This window comes from Ochlerotatus camptorhynchus, unplaced genomic scaffold (genome assembly GCF_037179485.1).
Source record: "Ochlerotatus camptorhynchus isolate MF236.1 unplaced genomic scaffold, CSIRO-AGI_Acam_v1.1 ptg000183l, whole genome shotgun sequence".
In the NCBI taxonomy this organism is placed as follows: domain Eukaryota; kingdom Metazoa; phylum Arthropoda; class Insecta; order Diptera; family Culicidae; genus Ochlerotatus; species Ochlerotatus camptorhynchus.
In genome coordinates, this window is record NW_027040673.1 from 880,055 (window position 1) to 901,443 (window position 21,389).

General features: G+C 38.7%; 1 protein-coding gene across 1 annotated transcript in view; it reads right to left on the bottom strand.

The window, feature by feature from the left end:
* The window catches only part of dally (division abnormally delayed protein), a 263,025-nt gene that overhangs the window by 52,227 nt on the left and 189,409 nt on the right, over nucleotides 1-21,389 (bottom strand). Inside the window, exon 2 of the mRNA XM_065223046.1 lies at nucleotides 516-659. Within this exon, the coding sequence (XP_065079118.1) occupies nucleotides 516-659 (144 nt within the window). The remainder of the gene's footprint in view (nucleotides 1-515; nucleotides 660-21,389) is intronic.

Genomic DNA, 21,389 nt, shown 5'->3' on the forward strand with positions numbered 1-21,389 from the left:
CAGCATGCCAAAAAAAAAAATCGCATCTTATTTACTTTTCAATCTCGTATACATTGATGCAGTATACATGTATACTACTGTACATATTTAACAAAATATGACATGTTATACATTGACATCTACAAAATCTAATAAATGCTGCACAGTTGGACTGGACGCTTTAGTGTATCGATATTGATAAAAAAAATCAGGATAAGGGTGGTTCATAATATCGGTTCAAGCTTTGAAAACCGCTTAAAAGCTGTGATAAATCCAATAATGTAATTCGGGATAGTCCTCATTATGCAAAATTACAACTGCATACGATGTCGTGTAAGAACTTTTGTAAGAACTTGTTGAATTTATTTTGTGTCGTCATTTTGAGTTATTGCTATCGAGAAAATTTGTTTATTGTTATGATGTTTTTTCCGATTCCAGCGTAGTAGTAGTTCTTTCTCAATCAAACCGAACTGATAACTCCCTGTGTAATATCGATTTCAAACACATCTACCAAAAAGCTACACAACCAAACTCACCCCTGTACATGTTGGCCGTCTGCTCCCAGTGCCCCCGCTGGCTGCGGGTGTGGTGTTTGACTAGTCGTTCAAAGTTTTTCGTCGCTTTCACCTCCAACTGACTTTCCACATGATTATCACAGCAGGGACCGCCGCAAACATTGCCTGTAAGAAGAAAAAAAGAATACCGGAAAAAATAATAAAATTAATCAGATTGAAGATTTCATTTATAACTAATCCCTAGTGGATTTCCCACAACCACTGCCCGAGAATGAGGAGGATAGGATTGCACTGTCAGTAGAATGAAAAGGGTGGTTCTGTGTGCGGGTACGGAACAAGGTACCATGCGTCTGCACGGCACTGTTGGAACCGGCCGGTAGCAGGCCGGTAGCTAGCAAACGAGAGATAATTGCGACAAAAGCAGAACTAAGGAAGCATAAAAGCTCATTAGTGTGCTAGAAAACCGTCCTCGCAGCTGCAGTCTACTGCTTTCCACCCAGTATTTCCGAGTGTGTATTGTTTGCTGTAGCTTTAGCGTGAAGTGTAATCCCGGCTTGATGGGCGGGGTGATAATTGGAGTGGGACTATTTTTATTTTTGTGTCTTTACAAATATTTCCGTTCGGATTTGCTAAATATTTGAGTGTGAACAGGAAGAGATATGAACTCATTTAACGACCGTAGGCACCATTATCGACTAGTCAATTTGGGGATTATTTTTCATCCGCTCCAGATGAAGATAATTCCCATGTCAGATGACGTGATAATCTCGGGCCTGGCAGTGAACTTCTTTACACTTTTCCAGAGAAGGCAACTTTTGATGATGGATTTTGCTTTTGGTGTTCTTTTCGGAAAGCCTCTTGAAAATACGCCACTTGACGGGTAGAGTTTTCTTAAGACTCATTCCAGAGGCTTAGCACGCTAGCTGTGGACATAGCGCTACTTAACGGAAAGTTGTACGGTCCATTTCACTTCAGTAGCGCCTACAAGAGAGGGAGCTGTCGATGGCAGTAAGGCTCTTCATAGAGACAGTGAATGTTGATAAATGGCCTGCGGGGATCACATCAAAAGCGACGAGAGATGCCCTCTGGCCATTGTTCTGGACATTTTCCTTAACCAACAGCTACCGTGAAAAACGTAAAGGTCGTAAAACCAATGACCTCGGCTACAATCAATCTTCCAGGGTGGGCCTTGTATGAATGCGTGCGGACATAGACAAAGTCAGGCAGTGACTTACGAAGCTATATACTTTTTGGCACGCTTCGTTTCACGGGATAAACATTTCAATTACCGATACATCAAACCATTATGGTGATGGGAATTGAATCTAATCTGGGAAAATTCCATCCGGTTTAATGTGGTGTAAGAAGAGAGAGAGTGAGACGGAGCGTAAATGAGAGTGTAGCTCAGCAGGATTCTTTATGACGCGGTTGGGCCGTAAAATTTATTGACACGCATCCTTTTGCGAAGTTCCGTCCCACTGCGGATGACGAAGATAAAAATAGGAATAAATCGTGGAGGCACAAAAGTGGTGGATCCAGCGATAGTCGCACATAAACGACATCAATAAATAATATGGATACCGCTATGAATCAGTTATTTTGACTTTAGCATTAGGGGAGGTGACGTCTTTGATTTGGATGCGACTTGATCAAAGTCAATTCATAGTCATAATTTCAGGATGTATGAGCGCTGGCGCTAATTTGATTAACTTTTTGATCAACCATGTTTATCTAGTACATTTCAAAAAACCAATTGTTTTCAAATCGTATGGAATGACTTTGGAGAATAATTAAGATTTGATTCAATTGGTTCTTGCTGCCCGTACAACTTTTGAAATATATTAGGACATCCGCATTATTTGCACAAATCTCATATCTGTTATGAGGCTTGTACTCGAAAAAAATGCACCATTTTTATCCGTGGGTAAAAATTGATGAAAATCTGGGTATAACTAGTTTGGATTGTGAATTGTTTACATGTGCAAAATTTCATAACAATCAGTTCAGTGGTTATTGAAATGTCATCGAAACAAGAAGAAAATCGCCGGAGAATTTTTCGTGCCGTCATGGAAAATCCGACTGCGACCACGAGATGGATCGGAAGACAACTGGGAATCACCCATACAACTGTGTCTCGGGTGGTAAAATCGTTTAAGGAGTCCCAGACGACCGAGCGGCGAGCTGGAAGTGGAAGAAAATCGAAGACAGCTGACCCTGTGAAGGCCCGGAAGGTGTTGGATTATTTCAAGCGTAATCCGAACCTTTCGATTCGCGACGCGGCTCTGAAGGCAAAGTGTTCCGCCTGGTTCGTTCAGCAAACCATGAAACGAGCTGGGCTTCGTGTATTCAAGGTTCGGAAGGCACCGAACCGGCGTGATCAACAAAACACGGCGGCCAAATCCCGCGCAAGGAAGCTGTATCGAGAGTGGTTAACGAAACCGATGTGTGTGGTTATGGATGACGAAACATGCATCAAAGCAGACGCAAAGCAGATACCGGGGCTGGAGTTCTACGTTGCCAAATCACGGTTTGATGTTCCGGAAGACATAAGGAAGAAGAAAGAGGACAAATTCGCCAAAAAATACTTGCTCTGGTAGGCCATATGCCAATGCGGTAAACTGAGTAAACCGTACATCACAATGGGTACCATCAACAGCGAAATTTACCGCACCGAGTGCCTCCAGAAGCGTCTGTTGCCCTACCTGCGGTCCCACGGAGGCGAGACATTATTTTGGCCGGACCATCATGCCATTACGCGCGATCGACGTTGGATTGGTACAGAGACAATAACGTTGTTTTGTACCAAAAACCGCCAACCCCCCAAATTCACCTGTGAATCGTCCGGTGGAAAGATTTTGGGCCATAATAAAGGTCAATGATCGAAAATCGTCCAAGGTGTTTAAGAACGAGCAGGAGTTGAAGAAAGAATGGATGAAAGCGACCAAAAAGGTCGACTCCACTATTGCACAAAATGTAATGAGGGGTCTTAAGGGAAAGGTGCGGGCTTTCAGCGATGGAAAGGAAATTTAATAAAGTTATTATGCCAAAACATAATCCATATGTATTAGTTCATTCCCTGAAAGTTTCAAGAAAATCCAACTTAAAATAAATTTTTGGCGAACACTTTTGTCTGGTGCATTTTTTTTTTTCGAATACAGGCCTTAATATAGTAAATGTTACGAGACGACTATATGTTAGAGAAGTCCGGTAAGAGATCTATATATTATAGCAACTTAGTTAACAAGAACCATAATTGAATCGTATGCCTGTATAAGATTGAATTTCCGGAAATGCAACTATTTCTTGAATGTTATGCAGTATTTTTATATAGGGTAGATGAGCACCACTCATGGCTATACATTCCTATTATGGTGTGTTCCTGTTATGATATATGAGATTTCCATATACAATAATAGGAACAAACCATAATAGGAATGTATAGTCATGATTGGAAAATCTTCCCTAGATCAACTCTATGAAAGGATTGGTGTATGCAAGTTCGATAATATCCGTGTATTAATATGCAATCTATAACCTTCTACGGTTTCTTTCAATTGTATTATCAGCAACTCGTCATTTGATAAAAAAGTAATGGCCATAAAGATCAACGAAATCAATACCCAAGTAACAATGGTTCTGTAGATTACGATTTAGACTTGTAGACTGCTTTAAAACCTCAATAAAACTTGCAATGTTACTTGGGTATACTTATATAGTTGGTTTTTTAGGTGAAACAAAAGCACATCTCAACCAATCGCTTGGTAAAACAATAATACAAAGCCGATTGATAAAACTAACCCCAATATCAAAATTGAAATGTATTCTTATACAACTATGAAATAAGATTTTTTCTTTGAATATTTGGCAAATGTTAAAAAAATGCAAGATAAACTTCAAAACTACATCTCTGAATATAGAAAGTTATTAAAAAAATACACACTTTACTTGTCACAGATTTAAATATTTTTCAAAGCTCCACCACTAGAAGTACGTTTCGAAAAAAAAACCCAATTTAGTTAAAAGATTGACGAAAAATCGTTCAATATCAAATATATTCCACCTTCACTTTCGTTGAAACATTTTCTCTTTTAAAAACAATCTCTAAAGAATAATCTCAATTGCCTACTTGTACCTTTCACCGGAAGCTTGAATGGGAAAGCCAAGGTAAGTGCTCCACTATTCACTCAGCCATCTACCTATTCATACATTCGTCGTCGACTTTTTCAATCACTAGCTACTGTTGGGAGATTTTCATGCCTGCTCCCTCCTGCACCTGGAGATTTCCAGATAGTCGTCGTCCGTGAATGAATAGATCCTCTTGACTGGCAAAAATTCATTCCATCATCACCATCAATGGTTGGAAGCCGGGTGGTGGGGAGAATAGGCGAAGGAAGCTCTGGAAAAGCGGAAGAAACGAATGAAAAATAATTTGAGTGCTTTGGCGGCGCGCAGCTTTGCTCAGCTCGGCTGGTTTCCCTTCCGTCATTCGCTGGGATCCTGTGTGTGAAAGCACAGCCGACACCAAGAGCAGGGCAGAGAATGCACCAGATGCCATTGAAAGGCATCTGTGCTGAAGGTCGGCCGGTTGGCTGGTTGGGCAATGAATGCAATCAGCCTCCTTCCCGTCCTCTCGTTTTTGTGCGAGTGAGGTGTGGTGAAATTAATGCAGCCACTTTGCATACACTGAGACTAGAGTTGCAGAGAGGTGGACGGATAAGTGACAAAAAGGGTTGAAGATCTTGGTCTGAAAGTCATATGATGCTGTACGCTGGTCTGAAGGATACAACCCTGCATGCCTGAAAATGTTTGCTGTGGTTATAATGACGCCCCGGTTTGCAGTGTTGATAATGTCACTCATCGCTTTTATGGTAAATGTGAGAAAACGAGGACACGAGGAGCATCAGGTAGCTCTTTGGTGTCGAGACCACTAATAATAGTGCTGCTGCTGAGCTACGTGTATGACGAAGCTGAAATATATTAAATCCATCGGAGAAAGATTTATTGAATGTTGGATAATGGCAACTGTCTTGCAAGCGTTGTATAATTTTGCATATAAATCGGAAATGGCAAGAATTCGTTTGACCAATATTTTCAATTTCAATATTTTATAACGGTGCATAAGCATGAATCAAAATTAAATCCAATTTGTTTTTATTCGGAAAGTCATTCTGCAAAAGCGCACACAGCACATAAATTATGGAACGAAAGGAGGACCGTTCCCGTTTCAAGCCCACTTCCCCACACAAAAACTATCAACTCTGGTGACTGCGCTAGCCCGACTCCACATTGGATTCGTATTTTTAGCATGGATGCCAATTTCACTCAATTTACTGATATGGGATTTAATTAAACATTTATAGGTAACACTCGACTCAGCTATTGAATGTAAGTCGGTTGTGGATGTTATGGATTGCAAAAAGCCAATGGATGGAAGGTGTTCTAATCAACCGCGCTAGTCACCCGTGTGATATTTTCGTAAAATATATATTCAATCCCCCCGCCACAGAACTGCATATTGTTTTGTCGGTCATTGATTGGGGCGGAATGGTGATTAATGAGTGGGTTTGTTCTTGTTCCAGGAATTTCCCAATGCGTGTTTCGTTGGAAGCCGGAATGATGTTATCATTATGCATACAATGAATGATACAATAGTAATGAATACTGATGCAAAAGATCAGTTGCCAGGAATTCGCTCTAATGAATAATTGTGCAGTCTGATTTCTTGCAAGCTAAATTTCGAAACGATCTGAATATTCTGTCAATCATATAAGTTTTAGCAAACTTTAACGGTACAAATCATCAATTATTATATTAAACTTTCCTGAAAATCCTTGAAGGAATCCACTATATATCCATATGAAAGTAATGTTTTGGGTTAATGAATTTAGTCTCAGTTGCTTTATAACGGGATTTGGTTACAAAGCGGCAACTCAAAGGCTCCAATAAAATTTCTTGGATCACTAGAATTCTAGGCTGTTTGCATCCATCATTATAGATTAGGCGTACATGATTTCTTGAATGTATAGATATTCAGTAGAGCTAAGTGAAACTCAAGAACGACTGCCATGCTTAGAGATACAATAAGGACGTCGCCTTCACTCACTGATATTGTTTTCCAGAAGGAGCTGTAGTAGGTCAAAATACTGCCCAGGGTGCAACAAACCGAGTTTGTGCTATTCATCATTACGCGACATCACATTCGTTTGTATTCATTTCGATCCTGCGCATTCTTCTCGGACTGGGTTGTTGATGACGTTAACGTCAGCGTTAAGGTCTTCACTGCAAATTCCCATTAAAAATGTTAACGGCGTTAACGTCATTAACCTTCCTACCTAATACTTCTTACCAACCGAGCTCACGTAAGGATGGTAGTGAAAATCAAAAGAAATGTATGGAAATGTGTTGTTCTGTTGTTTAAAAAGCAATGTTTTCCAAAAAGTTATGAATAGGAAATGTGTAGTGGCTATGTATTAATTTCTAGTCGAAATGCTTTGTTTTTTAGTTTATTTCTGTTTTGTGCGTGCGTTCGCTGATTTTGTCAGATTAGCGCTGGCACTCTGCCTCCTGGACGGTTATAAGTGTGTGATTGGTGGTTTTCTCGCTTTCCGAGAAGTTTTGGAAAATCGAAAAAGAAAACGTGATGCATCATGTTTGCAGGCATCAGAAGAGATGTCGCTATCTGCGTTGTTTGTTTTTTTCTTCGCTTGTGCTCCCGGTACAGAAATTTGTGGCGTCGCGTGTGATAGTTTTTGATTTCAGTTTGTTTACGCGTTGTATGATTTTGTGAGCGGTCGCTTCGTGTTCGCGTCATGGAGCAATCGACTACATTCGACCAGAGGATTGATCCCCGTAGGGCGGGTCTATGATCGGAGCTACTACACCAAGCGTGACATAGCTGCTTGCAAGGGATTCAGTTGGACTGATTTGGTGAGATTGTTCCATTTTTCTACTTTTGTCTATTTAAACTTAAATTCTATGAATGCGTATCGTTTGGAATCATTTGATTCGGATGAGACTCTTAACTTTTATTTGTTTACATTGTGTTTCAATTGGTATTCTTAAGAACTTCATAAAATAAGGTTTCAATATTTAAATTGAGCAGATCGACTAGCCTGGTGGCTGCCGCTTTTGCTTACTGAGTAGAAGACCGTCGGGGATCCACATTGTAAAGATTCCCTATTTTCAGCTTTTTTACAGGCTGGAGTTGTTGTTTGAACCATTTAGGCTCTGAACCATTTGGTGGATTATTTTAACTTTTGGTTAAAATTTGACAGATGAAAAGTTATCGATTAACCCTGCTATCCGAGCATGGTTATTTCTGACAGACAAGAAGTTAAATTTTGACAACCGTGGCTCGAAAACCGGTCGATCGACAGCACGGGGATTTTCGAACATAGAAAATAACTTTCGAAATGTCACTTTTAACCACGAGTTAAATTTAACTCGGCAAATGGTTCACAGCCTTAGTGTATCAATTCAATTTATCTATATAACAATTATTCACAAGCATTCTTCCAGGTCAATTCAAGAATAGTTTGATGATGATAAATCTTCCTAATATTCACATTACAGTTATGACCCGATCCTATCAATCTCTCCGCGCATCAGACTGTTATTTTTCAATAATTCCACATAATTGTAATTTCATACCTTCCTCCTTCAAGATGAATGTTTAAGATACGCATACTTTGCTAGCTGACAAAATGGGGTCATTGCTGTATAATTATTCTCTTTTTGCAGCCTTCATTCAGACTGGATCTATTGATTTAAATTATTTGAGTTTTCTTCCAGCTCTTTGATGACGGAACATCACTAGATTTATACTGTAATGATTCACTCTTACAGCTTTCACCCTGGTTTTGTCTGTTGATTTGATTTGTTTGAATTGGTTTTCAGCTCTTTGGTATTGGCAGTCGCGGGCGATCAATTTTGCTCATGCTCATGCTCTATGTTCATTTTCAGCATTTCGATGATGGAACGTCTTCAGATTTATATTATAAGGGGGCTTATTACGGATGTCATATCACGGTGAAAAGTTGTCACTTGTCGTCACGGTGAAGTGATTCACATTTGATTTGTACGGTAATCACGGCTCTTATTCTGAGTATCACTTTCTTATCACCGTGTAGTGACACCCGTAATAAGGCCCAATGATAAACCATTTGGTTTTGGCTTCGGGAAAATCCAAGTATAATGCATGATAACACTGATTCATTTAAAACCATGGTCGCATCACTTATCAAGGTGAATCCTGATCCAACGAACCCAACTTACTAACAAAATCTCCTTTTCTGTGTCTTTTGTTGGAAATTTCAGGGTTACATCTTCCTTATTGGGAGCTGAGGAGACATAGAGCTGCATCATATTGTATGTAAAATAATTATTATTTTCATTGCGGAATACCAGTTTTTTTATCCATATAAATGTATTTTCATTATTACGTATTTTAATGTTCTGATATATTTCATTTCTCCATTACATATGTTTAATATATATATAAATAAATACTGGGTTGGGAGGGAGCATCAGGGTATCATTTGACCTGAAACTGGACGATTGGAGTGGTATGACAACCGGAGTCTAGGAGGGAATAAACACTATCATTTTCTTTATCCTACCGATTCGATTGTGATGGTGTGAATTCTACTCCAACAGTTTCAGTGAGATTGACGCGCCCTTCTTAACAAACCATCCTGTAGGAAGCTTAATAAGTATTGCGAATTGCGTTATTCGATTTGTTGGATCGTATCGTTGGAAGGAGATTCTTAAATTCCCGTGGATTTCGCGTAAGTGTCTCTGCTTACGGGTCCACCCCACCGTTTTTGGCCCTTCATACAGCGATATTGTGAATTCAGATCGGTAGCTCAAATTGATCTTGCTATTAAGTGGAGCTGCATACAAGACAAGATCTTCGAAGGGATGGTGGCTACCTTACATACATACATACATACAAATGCTTTGTTTTTTTTATTATTAATTACTTTATTTGTCGCGGGCTCAGGCTCAATCGAATAAACTTTACAGAGCCGAGTTAGAAATGCTTTGTTTGCAGGGTTGTTAATCGATAATTCGATAGTCGAAAAAAATATAAAAAATCTAAAAAAAAAATCAGTTTTTCTCTTTTTTTCTAAAGAAAATTTACGCGTAAAAATATTGTCACTTATCGACACAGTTTTGAATAGTAAAATGGCTCACTTTTCATAACTAACATAACAGTGTCAAAAATTACTACTTGGACACAACAAACATAGAAATCCAAGGAAAAGACTGATTATCATGGATTTTTGCTATCTTTTCCAATAATTTTAGAAAGCGTGTCAGAAAAAAAGTTTGATTTGGGCGGTAAGCTTCCCCTCGATGGTTATCGATTAACAACCCTGTTTGTTTGGTTTCGATTTCACTACCACTAATACAGAGCCAATATAACTCTTTTGATCATTAACTCATATTAACTCTATTTTAAAAATAATGTTATGGCATTTGATGGAAAATGCGAAAATAAAATCACTCCATAAACCATTCACAGATAGGATAAAAACTGTAACACTGACTGCTGTCTAGAATCTCGACCGTAAAAAATTTGCCCACTCTATTACACTTGATTAGCGAAGCGACTTCCGATGAAGTGCAAGAGAAGAAAATCCGCTTTTATCGCTTCCTTGTACACACGGCGGTGATTGCATGCACTTTTTGCACAGCAACGGTCAAGTCCATCCATACCTTATGGTGTTCGACTACTTTTTTGATAGAGAAAACGGATCCAGCAGTGCACGGTACATGGTAGAGCTAGAAGTACGCTATCTCAATCGTCTTGGATGTTCGTCTTTCGATGCTCGGCCCTTTTCAACACACGGTGTGGTAGATCCCAGTTAATCTATTTCGCCCCAGCAAAAGGTAGCATTTGTAGCAAAATGCATCCCTAAATTACAACACGGACCGCCTTGGACCCCTCCTACGTGCTGGCAGATATTGCAAGCACGAACAGAGCAAATTATAAAGATGTACCCCCAATATACGGCTGGCAACATTAATCTTTCGAGGCACGTATCGTCTCTTGCTCTCGAACGGCATTGCATACGCGGGAGGGCGGTTGCTTCTCGAGCAAAAATATGTCCCATATTGTAATTTATGACTGTTTCATTAGAGAAATGCTCTCACCTGGAGGGCCGCACCTAACCCAGCCAGCTCGTTTCCACAAACGATGCATGATAAATGATGGGGTTCGGAGTCTCCGGTCCGATTGAATCTCTCACTCGAATAGGCGAATAAAAGCCTTTGATTATAGAGCCATGTTATATTCATGTCGTCCAAATGGAGACCTGACTGGTGTACGTATTTATTATTCTAATCTAAGTACTGCATGCCAACTGCGGGAGGGATCCTAATCGGTTGAACGTATGCACCAGAAATTACATGTTATAAATAATCACGTGCTTTCGAGCACTGCACCGGGAGATTTGTATGAAGCCATTACCTTTTATGAGACGTGCTTAGTGAACGGGCGGACGGTGTGGCCTGCAGTTGTTTACTTTCCATATGCTTGCTTCTTGGATCGTTTGTGGATGCTGACCGGAAATTGATTGGGACTTGTTTCAAGAGCAAACCATCAATCACAGTGGGGGTGGATTGGTGCAAATGTTATCTATTTTGGTATCCATGTTACGACAGCATTTTGCTCAATGTGATCCAATATCCTCCCATTGTTGACTTAAATCCTATCAAAGTATTCGGATCCTGTACGGTTCACCAACATATGTTCGTTATTCGTAGCATTACGCGGTACGGAAAGAGTACAAACCAAGATTTATACAAGTTTATTATTCCGATTGTCTCATTCAAAGTGATTTCCTTGAATACAAGAAATATTTCGTTTTCTCGTTATGACCTGCATGCATACCATCCCGTCTGGAACACACACACTCTTTTCAACGTAGGTTGTTCGTGTGTAAAGTTATTGAACCACACAGGTGTAGCTTTTTTTGCTCCATATAGCTTTTCTTCAATAGAAAAACTTCTTTCAAAGTAAAGTACACTTATGTATATCTCAAGTAAATCTGAATGTGTGACAGAGGCTGTGCCTTGAGGTATAACGAAAGCTTGTCCTTCTTTTTCGTATCTTCATACTCTCCTGGTTCAAAATATTGTTGAAGAAAGATATGACGATTAAGTGGAGAGCTGGCGCTAAATCCCAGTAAGGACGTATTAAAGCCAAAGAAGCAGTCTTAGTCAACTTAGTGTTTTTTGAGCACTTCCACAGTTGAGTGCTTTCTAATCCAGTACAATTGTTGCATTATAATTATTGTTTGGCCAGAAAAATCACTCTATGCTCAGGAAAGTTAACGATTAACTGTTACTCAAAAAGGATAGGTCAGTTCTGAGCGGAAAGCAGTTATTTGGTTTGCACATAACGTGATAAAATCACTATTGATCAGTCTCAGTTTAGTTCGATCTGCGATGATTAGTCGGCACGTCACACAAGGGTGGGCCTCCATACAAAAATCGGACAAAACCTCAAACATTGTCAAAAATTGCTGGAATTAATATATATAAGTAATGTTGACATTCTGAATCCATTTTTAATACCAAAGTTTACTTTACTGTGTATTTGTACACAGCGCAGAGATACTGACATCTTTGAATAGGGCTAAATTAGTTTTTGCGCCTTCAATATTTTTTTTTAATTTTTGAAGGGGAGGATGAAATAAAATAAAAATATAATTTGAATGAAAAACGAAAAAACGAAAAACGAAGAGAATCGTTCAATGCACATTAGTCTATTGGAGAAGTTGAGCGAGACGTATACGTTTTGCTAATTTTATTTGTACAGCCGCATGTGTTATTTAAATCTGGCGAAGTAAGGCAGCTACTTTTGACTGGAGCCTTTTGAAGAAGGCCTCATTGCATATTTAATTCTGCTGTGAAGTTATGTGCAAGCCGATTAATGTATGTATATTAAATAGCTGTAAGTTTATTAATATGTGTATAGAAATGATATTATAATTTATTGAATGCGGGTATTCAGTTTGACTGTCAAATTAAGTAATGGTTGCGAAAAGTCTGAATAAACTTGAAGAGCATTTATTCAGACTTTTCACAACCATAATTTAGTTTGACAGTCAAACTGAATACCCATTTTGCTAGCTTCTGTTTGTTGATTTATTTACAGCTTTTTAACACAGGGTGTCGACTCAACGAAGAAAACTAAATTCCCTGATATTCCCTGATTTTCCAGTAATTTTCAAAAAAAAATCCAGGTACAGTACCTACCCGGTTTCGGAAACAAAACCCCTCAGCTATAACTTTCCTCAGAATATATTAGTGCTTTATGGACATTTTTTCATGAATACCACACGGACCTCTAACCCATGAAGAGTGGTCCAGCACAATTTCAAATTAAATAAAGCGTTCCATACATTTTATAGAATGCAAAAAAGACAGAAATCTCGGGAAGGATTCGCATTCTACCCTAGGAGCATACATTCATCCAAATCTCCTTCATCTTCATGGTGACCAGCAAATCTCGATTAGCAATTTTCCCGTTTTTCTCCCGGAATTTTGGAAATTAGCGCGGTTTAGGTATTTTAATTAAACACAAAACTGAATGCGATTAAGCCGAAGGTTAAATGGGTAATTTCTAAGACAGCAGCACCTTTGCTGGATCTTGAATTTGGATCTGCGACAGGTTCGAAGTCTTCACAATTTGTGTATGAAAACTTCGCTCAAAACTTGACAGGCTTTTATTTCATTGATCTCAAGCCTTTCCTTTAGATTAGTTTCCTTTCACATAGATCTTTCCAGAATTCTTCTAAAATAAATTTGAAATTCTCTCTGGAAATCCCTTGATTTTTTTAATAGTACAGAAATTCTCTGTAGAACACTCCAAAAAAATCTTAAATTTCATCCTTTCTTCGAATTTTAAACTCTTTCTAAGAATTCGCTGGAGCTTAAATTTTGTTATATTTGCATGAAATTCTCCGTAGAATTCACCTCAGACCAACAATTGAAAAGAGCCTAATAGATTTTGTGAGCCAAACTTGTAATCTCCCTTCCCTGTCAACACCATCTGAAAAGCGAAATTCTCCCGAGAATTGTCTCCAAATTTTGCTAAGAATTATCTTGGAGTTCTCCTCTAAATTCTTTTGAAACGCGCTTGGAATTATACTCGGACTATCCTTATAGATTTTCGCATAATTATTTTGGAATTATACCCGCGAAATTTGCGTTCCTTAGATTTTTTCAAGAATCCTGGAATCCTCTTCACTCTTGGGAGATCTAGTAAAAACACTGCTAGAGGTTTTCCTAAAGCTCCCTAGAAAATATTCTCTGAAATATCTTGGTGTTATCTTTAGAATTCATTCTAAAATCTGCTCAAATTTGTTTTGGAAAAAAGTCAAAAATTCTCTTAATAGTTCCTTAAAGTGACTGTAGTTATCCTGAAAATCTAGACCAGTCCAAAGGTCTTGAAATCTTATTGTTTTAGAAGAAAGGAAGAATATATTTTTCCAGATTTGTCAACTAAATTCGTGGGATTTACCCGGTGACTTAAAATTCCAGGTGACTTCAAATTCTGGTTTTCCCTGTTCACTGGTTCACTCTGCATTTCACATTCACAACACTTGTTTTTAATCCCATTATATTTGTTTTGCCTTGAGCACATTTTGAGACTCAGCTCCGTAAGAAAATTATACCGGATAATATGTTTAACCAAAAGCTAGTTCACGGGTCACTCCTAAGGTGGAAAATAGTAAAAATGACACTTTCATCTCCAAAATTATTTAAGTTAATTCCATCTAAATTGCAATAACAGCAACATTACCATACTAAAACTTTACTGTGAAGCTAATTTTACGAGCTAACCGGGTTTTCAATGAAAACCTAGAATTCTTAACACAGCCACTCTATGCTGTCAAAGCAATTCTTGTCTACATATCTTTGAATCATTATTCAATCATAAAAGTGCTACTCCAAGCAATAAAAAAACCTCCCATTATCCTAAATTCTCATTTAGCTAGTTCTCTGAGCTAATCAAGCTGTTAGGAACACAATAAGGAACAAGAACTAGAAGTATTTAGACAAAAAAAATCATTATCTTCTCTTAAAACTGGGTTTAAACAAGGCAAGTCAATTGATCAACTCAGTTAAATTCAACTGACTTGAATTGAAAAAAGTTGAACCAGGCTCAACTTTTCAAGCCAATTGAATTGAATTAATCAATGAGTTGCCTTGTCTAAGCCCAGCTTAACTCTTAATCATTCTTGCATTTACTCAAAAGCGCTCTAATGCGCTCAAGGGATTGATTTTTGTTGGAGACAGCTGGATCGAGCAGACGCAGAATCTACTTGAAAGTTAAATTTTGTTAGACGAAGTTGTGACGCTCATTTCCATAAGCAGCTTAATTTTGCAACAACTAACAACGTCTAGCGTCTCTACGGAACTGAATTTTTATCTCAATTCAATTCAGGAATGTGACAACACCCAGTGGGAGCTGAATTTATAATAGGCTCAAAATCATCGAAATATTGAGTTACTTTTTCTCCACTTGCAAAAATGTAACAGCAAGCATTGAACAACCACAACTTCGTAGCTCTAATTTGAATTGAAAACCATCCTCAAAGTACAACGAGCAATTAAGTTGTTTGAAACAAGCGAAGTCAGACAAACTTATTAATATGTTTCTGTTATAAAGAAATATTTCCCTGACTTTGAATGAAATTCCCTGACAATCCCTGATTTTCCAGGTCCAAAAAGGAATACCCTGATATTCCCTGACTTTCTTGACACCCTGTAATAGCTCGACATTGGAAAAATTGTCTTACAAGTAGCTTATAATTAACAACTGTGGAAGTGCTCAAACAAAACTGAGTTGAGAACAGGCCCTCAGTTAGGAAGTAATTTTCAAAGAAGAAGTGAGTTATTTTAAACCAAAATCTGACGAAGAATAATGCAAAAGGGGTTTTTTTTATCAACAAAATGGATCTCAGAGATTTATGAAATTTTGACCCCGGATAGAGTTTATACATTTTGATATATGACACTCAATTTATGACGGTGCACATTGAATAGAAATTTAAACTAATTTTTCGAACTGTGAAATAGATTACTGCTAACAAGTTTTAATTTCTTATGCTAATTGAGATATTGAAATAGTTACATTATCGATTACGTAAAACTGTATGGATTATGAATATTCGTTCAATGAAAACTACTTAGAAACCACTTTTTGATAGTGATGCATCCAGAATTTAAATGACTTCATTCGATGTGCAAGTCAAGTTAAATGAGAATAACAAGCTAAAATCTTGTTCATGACTGTTCACTGCACCTCGCTAGCCAGAAACTAACTAAAATTGTTCCACGTGTGCTACATCCTTAAAAAAAAGTCAATTTTAGTTCACAACAGCAGGTCCGTTTTTCGCACCATCTGCGCGCCGCTATATACGTTCTAGGATTGTCCATTGTCCTGTTTCAATCCTTTTACCAAAGTTGACCCTTACAAGCCTTACAGTGATTGACTAGACCCAGACCGACCCGATAGACATGGGCAGCCAATCGACCCTTTTTTCTCTGTAACGTAACACAGCTCACAAAAAAAACATGGAAAACACCAACCAACGAAACCCACAGTGGGACGAAATTAAAAAAAAAAAGTGAGGCATGGCCATTTGCGAAAAAAATATTGAGTGTAGCATTTTGATGTCTTCATTTTTTGAGTACTTATTTTTTTAAGGAGAGTATACACTCAGATAAAAAAACATAACTTTTTTGCATGTCTTGTTAAAATTGATGAACATCTATGGAAGCATTGTAGATGAAATCATTTTAAGAAACTTTATGCCAGATGAAAATTTTCTATCTCTCAAGTGGACGAAAATTATAGGATGAAAATCGCAGGGGGACCCTATCTCTGTCAACCACATATAGAAGTACCATAGCTCACATGATGTTGACATGTTTGGACAATCTGACTCTTTTGGGCATACTGACAGCGGTAAAACTGACGGAGACATGCTTGGCATACACAGTTGTACACACCAACTGCTCATTTGTTAAAACTTTTCACTCAGTTGTTGAGATTTGTTTTTCTTTAAAGTAATTGATAGATTAGGATATGGAAAGAGTAGGTAAATCTTAACATTTGAACCAACACCAACGCATTTATACACTTAAAGTCCGAGATGTGCAGCGAGTATTTCTCACTTCATTTTTGCAACGCAAAATCCAATACAGTTTATTACTAAAGGGTGATACGGTCAAAATTTGGTCAATATCAACTTGACGTATTTCTTTCAATTTTGCATTTAAAAAACCTGAACACCCCTCATTTTGAAGGTGTGTGCGTGTAGAATGTTGCTCCTATTTTGATTTTGGAATTCACCCTTCAGTTGTCAAAATGCCGTCCAAGCAAGAAGAGCAGCGTATCAAAATTTTGCTCGCGCATCGCGAAAATCCGAGCTACTCGCACGCAAAGTTGGCAAAATCGCTAAAAGTTGCCAAATCAACCGTTACAAATGTAATTAAAGTGTTTGGGGAACGTTTGTCGACAGCCAGGAAGTCTGGATTGGGGGGAAATCGAAAACCGGAAGCCTCTGAGACGACAAAGAGAGTTGCCGGTAGTTTCAAGCGAAACCCTAACCTCTCTCTCCGAGATGCCGCAAACAAGCTGGGTGTATCGTCTACAACCGTGCATCGAGCCAAAAAACGAGCCGGACTATCGACTTACAAGAAGGTAGTGACTCCAAATCGCGATGATAAACAAAATACGACGGCCAAAGCGCGATCCCGGAGGCTGTACACGACGATGCTGACGAAGTTTGACTGCGTGGTAATGGACGACGAAACCTACGTCAAAGCCGACTACAAGCAGCTTCCGGGACAGGAGTTTTATACGGCAAAAGGAAGGGGAAAGGTAGCAGATGTTTTCAAGCACATGAAACTGTCAAAGTTCGCAAAGAAATATCTGGTTTGGCAAGCCATCTGTACCTGTGGCTTGAAAAGCAGCATTTTCATAGCTTCCGGGACTGTCAACCAAGAAATTTACGTGAAAGAGTGTTTGAATAAACGTCTGCTGCCTTTCCTGAAGAAACACGGTTGTTCCGTACTGTTTTGGCCGGATTTGGCATCTTGCCATTACGGTAAAAAGGCCATGGAGTGGTACGCCGCCAACAACGTGCAGGTGGTTCCCAAGGACAAGAACCCTCCCAACACGCCAGAGCTCCGCCCAATTGAGAAATACTGGGCTATTGTCAAGCGGAACCTAAAGAAGACCAAAAAAACTGCTAAGGGCGAGCAGCAGTTCAAGGCAGACTGGCTTTCTGCGGCGAAGAAGGTGGACAAGGTGGCTGTACAAAATCTGATGGCAGGGGTCAAGCGTAAGGCCCGGCAATTCGGATTTGGAAAAGCGGAAGCCTAACTGAATATTTTTCCTGAATTTTATACTAATTGAACTTGAAAAAGAAATTTAATTTGATTTTTTAAATAAACGATTTCACCGATTTACACGCGTTTTCCCTTGACCAAATTTTGACCGTATCACCCTTTAGAATAAAAATCTACTTTTTTTTACTTATCTATGACAAGCTTAAGTTCTATTCTATCTACTGCTTCAAAAAGAACTATGTTTCTGTGTTGTATGTTGACTATGTCAACTGTGTGCAAAGTTACTAACAAATGAGCAGTTTGTGACCAAAACTGTGTATGCCAAGCATGGACGGACGTACGACAGAACAAAACAGCTTACTCTTTCACACTTGCATCGCAGTGCTACATGCTAGAAAGAGTAGTCCACTATATTCATCACATTAATGTGAGCTCCACCGAAATTCATGATTGTTGCCCCCGAGTAAAATGGAGTACAAACGGTAGTACTCCTTTTAGATTTTTGGTAAGCAAATGAATAGGATAGTTCCGGTTCCCATACATTTCCCATACAAAATTTAAAATTCTCAGTTGTTGGTGTCCTCAATACGCATTGAAATAGCAGTGGAGAACAGGGAGTGGTAAAGCTGACCGCCCCTCCCCCCCCCAAATGTACATACTTGCAAAAATGGTAATGAAAACAGCAAAACGTAACAAAACATTGAGGTACTTTATTTTTTTTTTGTGTATTCCCTTGGATTGCCCTATGATTTATATATGTATAAAGGCAGGGTATAAGTTGCTGAACGAATTAAAAATATAAAAGGGACGTAAATCCCTAAAACAAAGGGGTATGGATTTGGTTAATTCTGCAGAAATGTGCATTTTCAAAGCACTTACAACTTTGTAGAATATTGAAAAAATAAGAAAATTTAAACAAAAATGTTTTGTTAAAAAAACGCTTTTCGAGGGGGCACTACCTTTTGTACTCCATTTTCACCCTATAGCTTCGTCCACTTAAAAGATAGAAAAGTTTTGTCTTGCACAAAGTTTCTTAAAATGACTTCATCTACAATGTTTCAATAGATGTTTATCAATTTTAACAAGGCATACAATCTTTTTTACCTGAGTGTATACGTCCCTTAAGCAAAAATGTTCACTACTTAAATAAACTACTCAAAAATGAAGGAGCATTTTAGAAGACATCAAAATGCTACACTCAGTAGTTGCGTCGCAAATGGTCATGGCCCTCTAGGGTTGATTTCGTCCCACTGTGTGTGGAACGGAGGAAAACAAAACGACAACGACGATGGAGAAAACTATAAACTAAAACAGTTAACAAATTTACCCTGACATATCTCATTCTGGTTCGTTGGGTATCTGTACAGCTCGTTTTTTTTCTCTTCAGTGCTTGTCATCGTTACGTTTCGGGATAGCAAAACACGGCAAGACACGGTGAAAATTTTGACCAGATTCATCCAGATCAACGGAGCAATAATTCTGCAGTCTAAACTTAGCTTTTTGCGTCCCATTGCCTGGGGGTCATGCCAGGTAATGCCGCCAATGAAAATAATAAAAAAAGGATTGAGATTTTTTGCCATTCACAAGCTGCGTGGTGGAAAGATACACGGGTAAGGGATGGAAATTAGTCCTAATTTAAAATCAGACCGACTAACGCCCAACTGGTTTGGCGCGAGTCAAGGCCTGCACAGTTCGGAAATTTTTGAACAACGGAAACAGTGGAAAATTCCAAAATTAGATATTTTTTATTCCGAACTTGAACAGACTTTGGTCAGTTAACCCCATTTATATTTTTTGGCGATTTCATTGATTTCTTATTATGTGTAATGGTCATTTGAAATTTTACCGACTTTATCAGCTGTTCAAAAAGCCAGTAAAATTTTACCGACCTCGGTGATCTGGATTCAGTGAGTGGCCTTGGTGGAAATGAATGCTCATATCTTTGTGGAATGTAAATTTCCATCTCTTCCCAAGACTGAATCGTTCTTCGAACTTGGGAAAAAACGGACGAACCAGGGCAACGAGTGCTTTCAAAACAAGATTTAATGATAATTTATTTTGCAGTTAAATTAATTTTGTTCCAGTTTGTTTTATTACGTCCACAAATTTGAAATGCTTTTAGCATTGTTGATTTCATTCGAGTGGAGGCGGTGGAGCAGTACTGTGAGGAATTTCATTTCGTGTTCATTTACCGGCCCTCACTCGAGAGCTGCCGTATTTGCAAAGCTTGCGCTACGCAGTTCATGAACCCTTTCCCCAAGCCAAATTCCAACACAATCTCGGGTGTTGCGAGGATACCATGAGTAGGAATTCTAGCCAAACTGCCAGCATCAGTGGGTATCATCGGATCAGTTTCAATTTAAAATTAAGACAAAACTCGGTGGATGCTTGCTTGCCCATGGCCTCGCTCATCCGCATCAAGCTTCCACAGCTGTGTGATCCATTAGGGAATAGGATTTTCGGGGAAAAAAGAGAATGGAAAACGTTGAGTGGAATTGAGTTTTTTTTTCACAGGGTGGAAAGGGAGTTTTTACTTTACCGTATTTCCGACGTCAGCCGTCGTTGTTTGGAACAACTTTCCCGGGCTACATATGCTTGATTCGCGCACGAGCTGGTTTTAGATAAGCAGCGTTTGAACGCTGATGGTAGGCGGGTAAAGTGATAGGCTGAGTAATTGGGAAAATGATTTTACTAATGGGTTTCAAGTCGACGGAAATTGACTGTCACCGAAATGTGCGGGGGATGCCAATTTGATATTGGAGAAGTCTTCACTTGCATGGTTGGAAGCATTTTTTTTAATGCGGGGTACATTTTTCGGCAGCATGTATGGAAATTTTCGTTTTGGACTTTATAGACTGAATAATTTTGCCATCATGTACCCTTTCTGGAGCATCTCCTAACTCAATTGGAAAAGTCGGAAAACATTAATCTTGCCGTTCCGGTCGTGCAAATTTAAGGGTTGAAAAGTGTTTGAAATTCTCCAAGGAATGCCATCGAGACACTTTTATAAATCTCATTGGAATTCTCATAGCCTAGTCAGTAAAGGCACGGTATTACCAAACCGGAGGCGTCGGGTTCGATTCCCGGTCCGGTCGAGGGAATCTTTCGGGTTGGAAATTTTCCCGACTTCCCTGGGTATAGAGTATCATTGTGCTTGCCACCCAATATACAAATTCATGCATTGGTATTGGCATCAAAAGCTCTCAAAATTAATAACTGTGGAAGTGCATTTAGAACACTAAGTTGAGAGCACGCAATAAGCTAATATGCGCTAAGCAATAAGCTTGAAATGCGAACAAGAAGAAGAAGAAGTGAAATTCTCAATTTAATTTATTTGGAACTCTCCTCAAGATTCGATTTCCTTGGAATTCTTAACATATTTCTCTTGGAGCTCCAATTCTCCTCAAAGTTCCTTTGGAATTCTCACCAAAATTCATTAGAAAATTTTCTTTATTTTTTACAATTCGTTTATTGAAAAGGCTCATTGGTGCTAATAAAACATTACGGAGCCGAAAGTGT